Source organism: Tyto alba, unplaced genomic scaffold (assembly GCF_018691265.1).
Source record: "Tyto alba isolate M040663 unplaced genomic scaffold, T.alba_DEE_v4.0 Super-Scaffold_2, whole genome shotgun sequence".
In the NCBI taxonomy this organism is placed as follows: Eukaryota; Metazoa; Chordata; class Aves; order Strigiformes; family Tytonidae; genus Tyto; species Tyto alba.
In genome coordinates, this window is record NW_024881282.1 from 80,838,850 (window position 1) to 80,853,684 (window position 14,835).

At 37.4% G+C, this 14,835-nt stretch overlaps 1 protein-coding gene across 5 annotated transcripts in view; it reads right to left on the reverse strand.

Annotated features, from left to right (window-relative positions):
• Nucleotides 1–8,551: 8,551 nt before the first annotated feature.
• The window catches only part of SEMA3A (semaphorin 3A), a 336,738-nt gene continuing 330,454 nt past the window's right edge, over nucleotides 8,552–14,835 (reverse strand). For 4 of the 5 annotated variants that reach the window (XM_032985231.2, XM_032985232.2, XM_042792922.1 and 1 more), the window contains 3 exons: nucleotides 13,756–13,898; nucleotides 11,824–12,186; nucleotides 8,552–11,243 (listed from right to left, as the gene is read on the reverse strand). In XM_032985231.2, the coding sequence (XP_032841122.1) occupies nucleotides 11,061–11,243; nucleotides 11,824–12,186; nucleotides 13,756–13,898 (689 nt within the window). In that variant the 3' untranslated portion in view covers nucleotides 8,552–11,060. Of the gene's footprint in view, nucleotides 12,187–13,755; nucleotides 13,899–14,835 lie in introns of all 5 variants that reach the window. The other variant, XM_009963908.3, reaches the window with a different exon arrangement.

Sequence of the window (14,835 nt, forward strand, 5' to 3'; positions counted from 1 at the left end):
TTAAAAATGTAAAGTATAACATATCTTCTAAGTAATGAGCACTAGGAGCAAAGTTCCCCTATGAGCAGGTTATCTCGTTACTGATGATTGAGGGACTGTTTACACCTTCCTCTGAGGCATCTGGTACTTCTTGTCTTCTGAAACATGAGACTGAATGACACACATCAATTTTGTAGGGCAGTGTTGCAGTTTCTATATTAATCTATTCTTATAAAGCATAATTTCAGGAAAGATGCTGAAAAAAGAAAACCCAGACTCAAACCAGTTCTATTAAAATTCAGGATGGGCTCTTTTTATGATGTAAAAATAACCTTCTTGCTAATACTATAAGCTTATACCCCCTAGAGGTGTTTATATGAAAAACTGACAGTTCTATTTAGTTTTCTTCTACAAGTCTATTTCAAACACCAAGATCTACTGCAGAAATCTGGAGAGTCATTGTCTGGTGTTGAAAGTGTTGTCATTCACTTTTCCTAGTGACAACAGACTGACATACAATTCCAGAGGTAGAACAGAAATATAAACTTTTATGTAAAACAAATAGTGAGATCAAATTAACATTTCTTGCTGTTATACCTAAAAATCAAATGCAAAATCAGGACTAAAGCACGTCCTATGTAAGCAGCTTCATGGCACTAGATATGCAACTCTGTTTCTACACTCCCTTCTACGCAGTCATTACAAAATCAGGTTTCCATACAGGGCCTGACCTTGTCTGAATGCCTCAAGCCATTACTTCTAGGGATTCATGGCAGGAAATGCAAATCCTGGTTTGATCCCATCCCATTAAAGATGACGGTGAAATTTCCAAGAGCTGTGATGGAAGCAGATTTCACTAATATCCGAGAGTTTTTCCTGATTTTTAGTAGTCCATTACATCTGTAATACTCAAATACACTGGAAGAGCTCTGTCCATGTGTGTGTACATATTCACCCTTCAAAAAGAAAATTGGGTCTTTAGAGGTTACGAATAATTGTAACCACTCATATTTATTATGAAAATATTGCATATTTTTAATTCTTTTAGCATTGTAGTTCTAATACTATTGTGATGACTTGGATAAATCCTTTTAGAGATCTCTGGTGTTGGAGTAAAATGCTAGCCCAAAGGAGTGACAGAGATAAAATATGGCAGACTTCATTCAGGATAATCTACCAGCTAGGAGTCATCGGAATACTACATAACACATTAGGGATGCAGTTCCTTGGCACTGCTAAATTAAGTTCCACTTTTGGAAGGCAGTCTATTCCTCAATAGATCACATTATCTCCCTGTGATATATGTACTGGTTCTACAGTATAAATCTAACTGACACAACTAGTCTGAGAATCAAGGTTTAGCAAATATATTGTTCATTTTATGGCCTTGATAAACATTTCTCTTCTTTGTGGTGGGTATTTTCAACTGGCTTACAAGGGACTCAAAAGTGTTTAATGACTGTAATAGAAGTAACTTTCATATTAGTGACAAAATAGTAAAAAAGCATGTTTAACTTTAAATACCTAGATTTGAAAATAAAAGAGAAATATAGAAGATGGTGAGACTTGAATAGAGACTGCTATTTCGTGATCTTATTTACCATGAATATTAAAATAATATTTTTTTCTGGTATTCTTCATTTCTGTCCACAGACCACCTATAACATTTTAGTGGCCATAGAAAGATTTACCACGGTTTACATGGAGATTATATGCAAACTTCAATTTGTGAGGCCACCATACCTGGGAGTATCCCTGAAGCCTTTTTTAAGGTTTCAGCTTCTTACAGATGCAGGAGCTACAAAAAAGGATTTAGGATTAACAATAGTTCCAAACATTTGCAGAAATGCTTTTCTGTCAGGCAACAGTATGTACAATTGCCAACATATTTTCAAAGTATAGTGAATGCCAAACAGGAGAGTTTCTAGGAGACAAAGAACCATTATTTGCTGAGCAGGCATGTGTTCTACTCAGTGTCCAAAGATCTTTTCAGCTGCATTGTGTCTGCTATTTTGACACACAACAGTGAACTTAAATATAAATATTTTAATTCCTCTACATGAAACCATTTCTCCCCCTTCAGCTAGTGAAGATCACAGAGATGTGTAATATGTGAAATATTTATCATAGTTTGAATCCCTGTTATATTCAATTGCTTTACAATGGCATCAAACTGTTTAGCTTTCGTAAGTAACATTTTGAGCCATAGTGAATAGCACAAGGATTGAAAATCATACCTGTCAGTCCACTGACTGCTTGATAGATTCCAGTCAATAAAAAAGGTGGTAAAGCACACAACTTTATTTATTTGGGTGAGAATCTAGTTAAGTATTCTAGTTAGCATTAAAGACAAAAATTACAGCTTCTTGATTTCTAGAAGCATTGGCATGATTATAAGAGTGGTGTGTGCACATAGTTGATTAATAAAGGGAAATACAGTGAAAAATTCCATAATGCTCTAACAGACCTAGATCAGTTGCATCCCTTACATTTCAGTTACAACAGAACAAAAAAGATCACTTCTCCTTACCTATCAGGTATGCAAAACAGCATGAGAAATCTTTTTTATCTGTACTGGACATTAAACTGGGGCATGAGTTGAACCTACATTATCTTTACAAAGAACAGCAATTAAAAATCAACTTACATGAAAACACTCAGTCATGAAGCAAGGAAACATTCTGCTCCAGAACTTAGTGTAGGAACAGTAACATGTGAATAAGTCATGGATAATTATACAAGGATGTGCTTATGTGGGTGTTTGATTCAGGACCTCTGATGAGAGTGCAGATGTTTCAAAAACAAACACAAAGAGGTGGGAAGCTTTTCATTATGCTTACTGAGCTCTATGCAGGTCCTAATTTTTGTACAGTACAGTCACTAAATCAACCACCTTACATGATTAAAGTTGTAATATTTTTGTTTGTTTGTTTTTCAAAATTGAAGTAATAACATTTTAGCAATTTTCTTTTATGAACTGTAAAATTATTTCTCAATTAAAAGCTGGTATTTAAAACCCTTAACCTGCAGTGAGTTATCTTGGTCAAAACTATAGAGCCCTAAAAATAGGGCTTTATAATAGAAGTGCTGACAAAACCCTAACAAAAAGAGCACCAGTGGTCCTACCATAATAATAAAATAACAAACAGAAGAGGAAAGTTAAGCCTTCTTTGGATGAACTTGAACAGTCTGTCTGTTTATTCTGGTATACTGAGCTATTCAGTGTGGTATTGTTCAGTGAAAGCAAAGTTTATAAGAATGCGTTTTCTAGAAACCAAGAAAAAAATGGCATGTGAAACTAAAGTGCCCAAGGGACTGATCACTGCAAAACATAGCTGAGGTGTCTGCATTACCTTTTTCTGCTCTTTCCTCTCCTGACCCCAGCTATAGCAAGAAATGAGAAGTTCAAATCAATTGGTATTTGATATTTACTTGATATACTAGTTCTAGTAGATATACCATAGTCTTTTTATCCTTTTTCCATGCAGAAACATGCATCTCCATTTGCCTCTGCATAAACAATCATAATTCATGTTAACACACTTACAAGAAAAGATAACCATGAAACTCCCACAGAAATTATTATTTCTGTATGAAGCATAAAAATAATACAGGTTGTAAGGCTAACCCCCGTTGAGTGTAAAGAGGAGTTTTGTTCCCAGGGCAGACCATTAAATTTAATTTACACCATGCTGTAAGATGGGACAGCCTGAAAAAGCATTGAGCCTGTATGTGAAACAAGATTCATCCTTCAAAACATGTTCAAAGTACCTCAGAAGTACATATTAGTGTATTGGCAGACATGGCAGGTTCACACATAAAGTGAAGGCTTAGCTCCATGTTTTTCATGAGGTCTTATTTACTCAAAGAAAACGGTTTATAATCCTGTGCACATTAATTCTTAGTAACTGTTTAGGTGTACCTTTCACCATTTTTTTTTTCAATTTTAGTTAAACAGGATCAATTAAACTAAAACAGATTTGTACTGTTGGGGTACTGTTGGTTATTGTAAGCTTTCAGAAGACAGAGAACTATTTATAAATCTGGAAGACAAATAACTGTCCTGGATTTAAGTGAGTGGCGTTGATTTTTTGGTAGCAGGGGAAAGGGCTGCAGTGGTGGCCCCCTGTGAGAAGCTTCTTGAAGCTCCTCCAGCTCCAAGTCAGCTCCACCTCTGCACCAAAACTGAGCCAATCAGCTGCACCTGTGTGATAATGTATTTTAAGAAGGGATGCAGTGAAGAGGAGTTGGACTTGTGAGAAGGAGTTGCAGCAGCTGTGTGAACACCAAGGTCAGTGGAGGAACAGAGGAAGAAAGGAGGGGGGAGGTGTGCTGGAGCAGAGACCCCCTGTATCCTGTGGTGAGACGACAGGTGAGATCTACGGTGGAGCAGACACTGATTTATGGCCTGTGAGGTATTTCACATGGTTGACTAAAGTGACTGTGCCTGAAGAAGGCTGGGGTCTTGTGGGAGAAATAGTCCCGCTGTTGTAGTTCAGCACTGGGAGGATTGCAGCATGCAGGAGTATCCCACACTAGAGCAGCTCAGGAAACGCTGCAGCCCATGGAAGGGACTCCAGTTGGAGAAAGTTGGTGACCCATGTCAGAGCAGTGTAAGGAAACGCTGCAGCCCGTGGGAGGAACTCATGTCAGAGAAAGTTTGTGGAGGACTGTCTCCTGTGAGAGGGGTACCACAGTGGAGCAGGGGGAGCAAGTTCCAGAAGCTGCCCCCATCGAAGATGGATAAAGCGGCAGCACTGACTGCACCCCCCCCCCCATTCCCTGCCCCCCCCATTCCCAGCTGCCTACACTGCTGGGGGTATGATGTAGAGATATCAGGAGCAGAGCTGAACCCTGGGAAGAAGGTTGAGGTTGGGGGAAGGTGTTCTCAAGATGTGGCAATGCTTCTCGCTGTCCTACTCTGTTAAGTGTTGTTAGTGTCTGTAATAAATCTGCGTTCTTTTTTTATTTCCCCTAACATGTCTACCTTTTGCCTGTGACCATAATGGGTGATTTGCCCCTCCTGGTCCTATCTCAAATCCCAAGCCTGGCTTATTTGTCCCTTCTCATCGCTGGGAGGGAAAGGAGGAGTGAGGGGCTGTGTGCTGCTCAGTTTCCTTCTGAGCTCAAACCATGACAATAACCTTATATGATCAAGAGAAATTCAGGAAGGACTGTTTGAGCCTCTTTAACTGCAAACACTAGGCTCTAGCTCATGCCCAGAGACCCTTGTAGCAGTATAGAGCAGTATGGAGCAGGACCTCCCTCACACTTAAAATGTTATCCTTCATTTCCACATTAATGTCTGTATTGCTTTATAAGACCTGTTGCCTCAAAGGACCAGTCTGATGTAGCCCCACTTTCTTGAGCCTCCACAGAGGAAAGAGGACTTATATGGATGTTTGCTGACCCACTGTCAGCACCTGAGTGAACATGGAGGGCGTTAATGTCCCTTTGCACCCCTGCAACCACCCCCACCCTGTCCACGGCCCAGGACCCCATTCCACCCCCTGGGGCCATCAGTCCCTGCCCCAGTGAGGCCGTAGGATGACATTTCCAGTCCTACCACAAACCTGCCCATGGGCCCTGCCAAGTCCAGTCTACCTGCTGGCTGAAGCTCAGTTCCCATCCCCAGGGAGGTCCCTGAAGCCTCGGGCTGGGGTGGCCCCGGCTGCTCCCTGGCCTTCCCCACTCCTGGCTGGGGAGGACGGGCCCTGGCTTCCAGGCTCTGCCTTGCCACCCCCGGGAGCCCTCATTGCCCCCAGCCTCAGAAGCTGCCATCCCTCCCGATTCCCTGGCAGACATTTACGTTGTACCTCATAGTTCAGCTACAATGAAGATATGCTTTTTACTGCCTACCAAGGCCTGATTTTATTCCTGTTGATGAGAACAGAAACATTTTTATGTCTAATACTAACAGATGTGGCAAGAGTACACTGCACACTAGTTTGAATGAAGCGTCTGGACATTGAGCAGCTTGGGGAGCACTGGTCATCAGAAATGGGATTTTTGCATGAGTGTTGTAGAAGACATTACCCTTCAACAAGGACTGTAGAAACTATATGACAACATTTCCAGGTTAATATTGAGACAAGAGGTGTCCCATTTCCTAAAGGGTTGAAAAACTTCTATGAAAGAAAGGGCAGTTGCTTTTTTAACGTAAGTGAAAGGTTTTCAGTATGGAAATGGCTTCACTAGAACTTTGGGATTTAGCTCAGATCATCCTGAAGTTCTCCAGAATGTCAACTTTTGATAAATCCAGGACAAAAAAGTCCCAAACAAGGCCTGTTCTCTGCAATTCTAGTTTTTCTATGAAGCTCCTCCAACCTTTCACCCGAGTATTTATGGGGAGCAAAAAAGATGGCTGGTTGACTCACATTCTGATCTACTTGTGTCCCGTTACTGAGTATTCTGGGGAGAATAGTCCTTATATTTTAAACTTTGGAAAAAGTCATCATAACTTTGCCTCCTGTCAAATGTATGTTTGTTGGGGAACTCAGTGAATTTGACCTGTAAGGAAACAGGATAGTGTGTTTCAGTCTTCACAAAGGAAACATTTACAACAATTTATAGCCAAGGCTGCCAAACATGCTCTTCAGAGAAGCACTAGAATTACATGTAGAGCCTCAAATACTTTAGGGAAAAGGGGATTTAATCTCAGTGAAAGCTGTCTGTTTAAATGTGCATGTATATATACATATACATATATATATATATATAAACATATGTTTGAACAAACAAACATTAAACCATAAATGTTTCTTCTTTCTTCCCACTCTGTCAATGAAGGTTCTCACTAGGCATCGTATATTCCTGGCAATGTAGCAAAGTAGTAACAGAGGACAATCACTTTAGCTGTGCTCTGCAGGGAGTTCTAGCAAAGAACAGTGTTGCTACATCCAGAAACAAGGGTCTTCCTTTGAGTATTTATAATCCATGCACTGGATAGACACAAAAAAAGAGGGAATTACTCTAGTCTTTCAGTTAATGGATTCATGGCTTGACATATCCATTCTGTCCTTGTTGCAACTGCAGACATCTTTTGTATCCCACTGGGTTTCCTGGCTGCTGCTGAGGGCTTATTTTCATTTTCAGAAGTCAGTAGTAACCATAAAATATCCTTATGACATCCTTTTGAACTGGACATCTCTATCCTTGTTTTACAGGAAGGAACATGGACAAAGCTGAACAGATCAGTGGGGATTAAGTACTACTGATTGTTTCTTCAGTTCTGTTTGTGACAAATGGAAAAAAATATACTTTATTTTCTCCACTTCTTGTCTGGTGTATTTAAACTTCATGCTTTCCAGGGCAGCATTTGTCTCATTAGGTGTTTGCACAGTGCTTAGTGCCATGGCATATTGCTTTTAGATACAGCCCCTAGGCACTTCCAAACAGCTGCTAAGTTTACCTAAGAATACAAGGGTATGTCAATGACAGATAGAACCTGATTTATTCTATTTGCTGTCTGTGCAAGCCAGTTTCTAAAAGGAAGCACCATAGCTGTACTAAGCCATTATCATGGCACAGAGCGAGTTTCATCATGTACCATAACTTGCTAACATGTATATGGCTTCCAGGATGTTTTACAGTTTGGTTCATGGGCAGAGGGGGGGGTGTGGGGGGGTGGCTTTATCTGCACAAGCCCATGCAGTTGAGCCAAGAGATAGGCTGAAGATAAGTTTGCAGCTTTCATTTCAGGCATTATTAGTTTGTAGTCTTCAAAAAGAAACAATAAAAGACATTAACAAAAATAGCAATCCTCTGGCCTAGTAAACAGAGCTCATATACAATGATAGCATTATATTGATAACAGTGCACTCCATATGGTCATGAAGGTTACAGGGCACATTTCCATGTAAACAGTCAAGACAGCAAACTTCAAATATTTGGAAGAAATGTTTATTTAACAACTGAATACATGCTAAAAGAAATAATTTACAGCAGCAGTTTCATTACATTTTTTTCTCTCCAGTTTTCTAGATCCCATCTGAATTGAAGTGATAAATACAAAAGTAGAATTATTTACTACCCAGTGAGGAATGCACTCAAAGAATAAGTGCATAACTGTGTCACTGATATAGCAAATAAACCACCTTATCACCTGTGTGGCAAAATCTTGCATTTTAGTATTATGCTGAACACACTGAAATGGAGTACCTCTAGATAACAGTACTTTACACTGTACCTCCTTATCTAGTCAAAAATATTTACATCTCTTTTGGCTAATGTGTAGGTAGCAAAAACTGAACTATTAAACACATACCATTGATATTCACTAAATAATACATAAAAAGGATCAGTAAATGCGAATTCACATGCATTTAATTTAATTTTATTTTTTTACATAGTGACATTATTGGGTCATGAAGATTTAACGCTGTTCTTCAAAGATGCACATTTTCTCAGTTTGATGTTATAGTTTGACATAACCATACAGTTTTTCAGAGCCATTGAACAAATTCCCATCTTCAGTGATGCATGCAGGTGCAAAGTGTAGATGAGTAAGAATAAGATTCAATGCATTTTTGTTCCTTGCAAATGAGTATCTTAAAACAAATCAAAATAGATCTTTATGGTTATAAATGAAATCCTTTATTTCTCTCCAGCTTAAACACAACTTTTTACTTACTTTTTCTAAAGTCTGTAACTAGAGGTTTAGAGGGTTTTATTGACGATTTACAGAAATACAGTTTTTACCTTTATCTTCAAACCTTACATTGCTTTAAACAATAATAACATAAATAGGGATATGAATTTTACTGAAGTTACAGGGCATCTTTCTATACATGAATTCATTAAGGCCTATGTTATTTGAAAAATGTTCATTTCACATCAATATTAAATGCTCTTTTAACTTGACCATAATATGAACCTGAAAATCAAAGATTTCCACTGCTGGCTTGATCTTCTGCCCTCTTATTTATATAAGCAAATACAGACATTAAACAAGACTGCTTATGTCAGTTAGGATTGGATTGAAATTTGTAAGATCTGATCATATCAGCTATCCAATTAGACTGACAGGTTATGGTAAAAACATTGCAGCTTCTGTAATTTTGTTCCCACAGACTATCACTCTCTAATAGAAAAACATATCTTAGAATCCTGACCTAATTTAATCTGTTTCTTATTCAGGAGTGGTGAAAGTCATTGATTTTAGTTTGATTTTTTGCAGAAAGTTGCTATAGAACCAGTTGCTATGAGCATGGTAGAGAAAAAAAAAAAGTTAGATAGCAATTCTATTAATATGTAAAAAAAGGAAACAAAATAATTTAGGGTCTGTTGAAATCAAACTGTATTTTTCTCACTGAATTCTCTACGGTTCATTTTAAAACTGTTTCCTTTTGTAACAAGGAGGATTCTAATGACTCAATGGTACACAATAGCCTTACACAAAAGGCTAGAGTGTTCTGTAATTACAATTAAATAATTAAATTGACAACAATGCTCAGAAATTCATCATAAACTGAGCTGAAAATTTAATACTTCTGTACAGGAAAGCACATAGTTGAACCTATGTTTTAATTCATCTCTATTCAGCACATTATGAAAACATGGGAATTTAATGGCATATTAAAGTTCACAGGAGTCAAGTTGAACATAGGAGAGACTTAAAGTTGCTTTAACACTACATTCCCAAGTGCTTTCCTAAATCATGGCCTTACAGCCTTGCCCTGGTCTATTCAATGAATTTTTTGCTAAAGAATTAAATGACAAAAAGTCTTGCAAGTTCATCCCCTGCAAAACATTAAAAGGGGAGTAAAGTGACTGCGCCTTTAGTGAAAATCCAATTGCTATGGAGGCAAGAAGCCAAGGCTTCAATAATCAGAATGATATTTGAATTAGTGAGTGGCAAGGAGACTGGGACGTATTGTGAGAGAAGCTGTCACAACAGTTGTGTTTTATTGTATTTGATAAGGCTGATAGTGTAGTGATTGACAAATAATCTGGAGTGGATAACAACAAAACAGATCAATCATCAATACAGACACACGTTTATATAAAAGCTCCTTTAGTAAACGAAGGACTTTGTTCTAATAATTTTCCCCACAATGACATTACTTGAAATTCTGTCATTCACGGACTCTACCAAGATAAAACATGGGAGCTGGAGAAAGATGATCTGAAAAGAACTGGACACCATATAACTGGGGACCAAAGGCACATCTGTGCTGAGGTGAATAAATCCACGATTTATAACCCTAAACTGACACTTATGGTGCAAGTACGTTGACTGTTTTACCTTGTTGCTCTCTTGTATATAGAATAAAACAGAAGTGCAGGACCAAATTATATGTTACTATAAAGTAGTCTTAAAATGAACTTCACCAATTTACTACTGCATCAGATTTCACCAAAGATAAAACCGTCTCTTAGATTTTAAAAGAGAGAGCTGGCTTTGAGGTTACTATTTACGTAGCCTAGTGCTGGTTCTTTGCGTTTGGGTGACCTGGCCCACAGAAAGAATGGAGCACTGAAAATCAGTAGTGTGGACATATTTCTACCACTGAGCTGGGAGCTGGGAACAAAACCCCTTAAACTGAATGTGAGCTTTGCTCATGGATATATGACAGTCTATGAGCCCCAGTATTTAAATATTAGCATTCACAAATATTTATGAACCAAGAAAGCAAGAGTGTAATTAGTAGAGGGTATTTTAATGCTATTTACTTTTTTTAATTAAAAAAAATATACAACTGAAAATCAATGCTCTCCTCTTCATTGGTTCATTCTATAGAAAGGTATTATACAAGTTGAATCATTTAAAATACCATACTTAGAAAAAAAGAATGCAGAAGACTTCCATGCTATACGGCGACTTTCATGTTAAAATAGCTTAGTTTTAAAATTGTTTTGAAGTTACATGTCATAGAGATTACTGAAAGGGGAGGAGGTTAACTGCACTGTGACTAGCTCCCCTGGAAGATTTTCCAAACAAAAGAGTAAAGCAGCTCATAATTGGAAGTTGTCTTGTTTTCCTCTAAACCAATAATTAGAAAGTACAATATTTCTAAGAAAAAAAGTCTAATCTATTTTAGAAAAGAGCTAATGTTTGCTGCATATTTTTCATGGTACATTTAAATTATAGTTTTAATAAAATACATCTTTAGATCAAAGCTGAAAGAAGTCATCAGTAGTAGGCCAGTGTACTCCACATTTTTTGTTCTTCCAGATGATGGATGGCTTATGTTGTTCATATTTCCACAAACAATCTCATTCAGTATTGTTTTTTCCTCTTCTAGTACATATAAACAGGAGAACTGGTAGACAAAACAAGAACAAAATCCTTGTGTCCAATCACATGTTTAGACGTTCATCAGCTTAATGAGTTCATGCAGTTTTATATGTAAGTCTAGAAATGGTAGTGCTGCTGATGAAAGGTGGGTTTTGTTTTTATTTCCTTTAAGATGACAATATGAAATACAGCATTTTGTTTATATCTCAGGCAAAAGAGAAAGCAAAACTTGCCTGCTGAATACTTGTAGAACTTTTTGAGCAGTAAGTTAGGTCCGGGAGAGTTATCCTTGAAACTCTGGTCTTTCTGGTCTTAAAATCAGAGCAGAGAGGAAGGACTTACTAGGAAAGTTAGAAATGGATTTTTTTTAAACCTAGTGGAAATTGTTTGAACTTTCCACTCTTGTAAACATCCACATAATGCCATGAAAAAGTTCATGAATATTGCATTTTTTTCCAGTTATCTGTCTATACAAGTTTCTACTTGGATGAGGTTCCTAGAGGTAATGTAGCTCAGACACTCCGTGGTGCCCTCTCAAATTCATGGGTCCTCCTATTCCTACCTTTTTTATTCTCTTGTAGGTGCTTCCACTTATTTGTACTCACCTGCGCATTGGCAGGCCTTTGACGGCGTTGTTTGCGGTCTCTTTTCCAAACCTGCTCACAGAACTCATCCATTGTGTTGAGATTGGGGTGATTGATTAACTGCATGAAGTCTCTATACCAGATCTTTTGACTGGGGGTCATGCTATTGGTAGCATCCTTGGTCTTGGAGGCATCACCATCTTCTTCCTTATGGAGCAGCTCTTCCAGGTGGTCAGTATCAATTACTTCCAGGGTCACTTTGAGCAAAGTTTGCATGAAGCCATGTTCCACAGCATGACAAAAATAAATACCGGAGTCCCTCCGTTGAAGACTTCGCAGCAATAGGCCCTGTTCTGTCCGGATCATGTGATCATCCACTTTTATCTGTATTAGAAAAAAGTGGCAATTGCAATAGTTAGCTTTCATGGGTGTGCAACATTATCCTCTAACCATATTAGTTCTTTAGTGCTGGTCCTTTCAGCTGGTAAGACTTGGCCAAAAATCCCCAAAACCACATGAGTGGAAAACCCTTTGCCAGTCATCTGTAGTGATGGAAGGCTCAAACACTCTGGAAAAACTACTGATGTACTGCGAAGAGTTTGGGGGATTAAGAATTTACTCCTTAGTCCCTACTGTTGCTGAACAAAGATCTGTATCAACTGTGAGATGGACTTCTTAGTAAAATTACAGAAGATGCAAGCCTAAAATCAGGAGAGTCCACATGGATGCATTTGGTAATAATACCAACGACATATTTATCATTATCTTTTAGTCAGGTTTAGATATATTTGTCGGAAATGTTCACTGTCTTCCTATTGTTCCTTACTACAAAAGCTGTTATGAATAGAAGTGGGTTCTGCATGAGTGGAGAATTTACAACAAAACAATAAGTAAATCTCTAAATTTTAATATTCAAAATGCAGATGTCCAAAGTACTGTATTTTTCCGAATTAATTAATATCTAGAATATATTTTCATCCTTTGAATACACGTTGCTGCATACAGAAAGGACATAAACCTGTTTGTTGCTCTCTCCATCAAGAATCAATTCTAAATAATTTAGTACTCATTCAATCAAAGCAAACAGCAAAAATATCTAAAGCTGCTAAAGTAACTAAGTATTTAGTACATGATTAAAAAAAAAAAAAATTATTCAGAGTAGTTTGGGTATGTTTATAAATACTTCAATGCAACAAACAATTTTTTGTTTCCTAGCTTGATCTCCATACCTATCAGAGTACTGTGTTCTCCTAAATATGTGTGAGCTAGCCTGATAGTAACATGACGAGAACCTGGGTGTGTAATAACATAAGAATGTTGGTGACAAGAGAAGAAAATTAAAGTATCAGATTAGTGTAATGCAAGCAGGGCAATTCAATGGTTTTGACTCTATAAATATTGCTTTCAGTGAAAAAAATGTACAAATTTTCATATCCTTGTGTCCAGTATAGCTCCAATTTCTTCTTTCTTTCTCTGTCTTATCTGCAGTAGTCTCAGAGCATGCAGTACATAGGAAATGCTCCTGCTAGACTATGCTTCAGTCAAACAGTATGATTAGATGAATGCAGTTAGAATTTTTCAGATGCAGTTTTAAGGTCTTTGTAATATTTAAGTTCAATAAAACCCTTATATGATGCTTTAGGTGGCACTTAGATAGCCTGCTAACTTTTTGTATTTCTGAGATATATAATGGAAAGCCAGGGTGTTTTGCAGGAGTTCTGACCAGGGAGAGGATATGAATGTTTTCTGATGGAACAGTCTGTAAAACCTATTAGGGAGTTTATGGGATTTTATAGTGATAAGAGTAAAGTATGGTGAACAACAGAAATTATAAGATTCCAGAGAAATTTGGCTAAACTAAAATACAGATGGACATTATTCTGGGAAGGACTCACGTTCAACTATGTCTTCATATAGAAGACTAGTTGCATCTCTTTATTTTTTCTACTATACCTCTTCTTTGCGGTCATCATTTTGCTTCTGGAATTGCCAGTAGACTACAGCACGCTGAGATTTTGGACTGCACTCAAGAAAAGTGCTGCTATTCTCTACTCCATAGATAATCTTTTCCTCCAAGGTCTGACTGCTTGGATTATCTGTAAAACAATAAAAAATTAAAAAAGAAAAGAAGAATTAAAATTACCAGGAAAGAAAAAAAACTTAATTGTTAAGTGAATTTATTTGTTTAGAAATTGGGCTCCCTTAAGGTGTTTAAAGATAAAATCTTTAAAAGAAAATGTTCCCCATACCAGTATGCCATTTGGAAAATCTCCATCAATATCTCTATCTTTGTAAGGAACCCTGGTAGGGTTTTTTTTTAATTATTTTTGTATTTTATATCCTAACAGCTGTTAACATCTCAATATGTGAAGCTAATGAATTTCATTGTGAAATTTTGTGTAAACCTCATTATTATTCATTAAGGAAAACATCTAGGACACAAGAGGAGGAATTTTTAATAGCGAACTGTATGCAGTGAGAAAACTCTGGGTGTAGTTGCAGAATGTCTGTAATGATGCCTCCTGGGCTCCATGATCATAATACTTTAGAGCAAAGTAATAAAACATGAGGCTATTTAAAAGTAGTATAATGTATTTAGATTATATGGCACTGCAGTTTGCTGAAGCTGTTAATGACCAAGAATAATGTTTTTGAGGAAACAATCTTCAATTAATCATTTCCTCTCATACTGATATAATTTATGGAAATGTAATGAGGTTAATAAACCAGACATTATGGGAGGGGAAAAAGAAAGTTAAATAAATTACTTCCTTTTGTAACAACAATGTTTCAAGATATTCATCAACTTGCTGGAAATATCACATAGCTATAGGAGTTATACAGCATTTGATTCTTCTCCAATACCGCAGAGGCTGTAAGGCATCATGTTTCAAGTCTCCACCTTAGCTCTTTAAAATGCTGTTATGGACTTAAGTGGCAACAGTACACTAATCCTGGAGAGTAGATGGGGAGGAAGGGGTTGGTAAGCTATTTAATACTGTTGATCTCATGGGGTTTCTTGTCTCTTTGCCA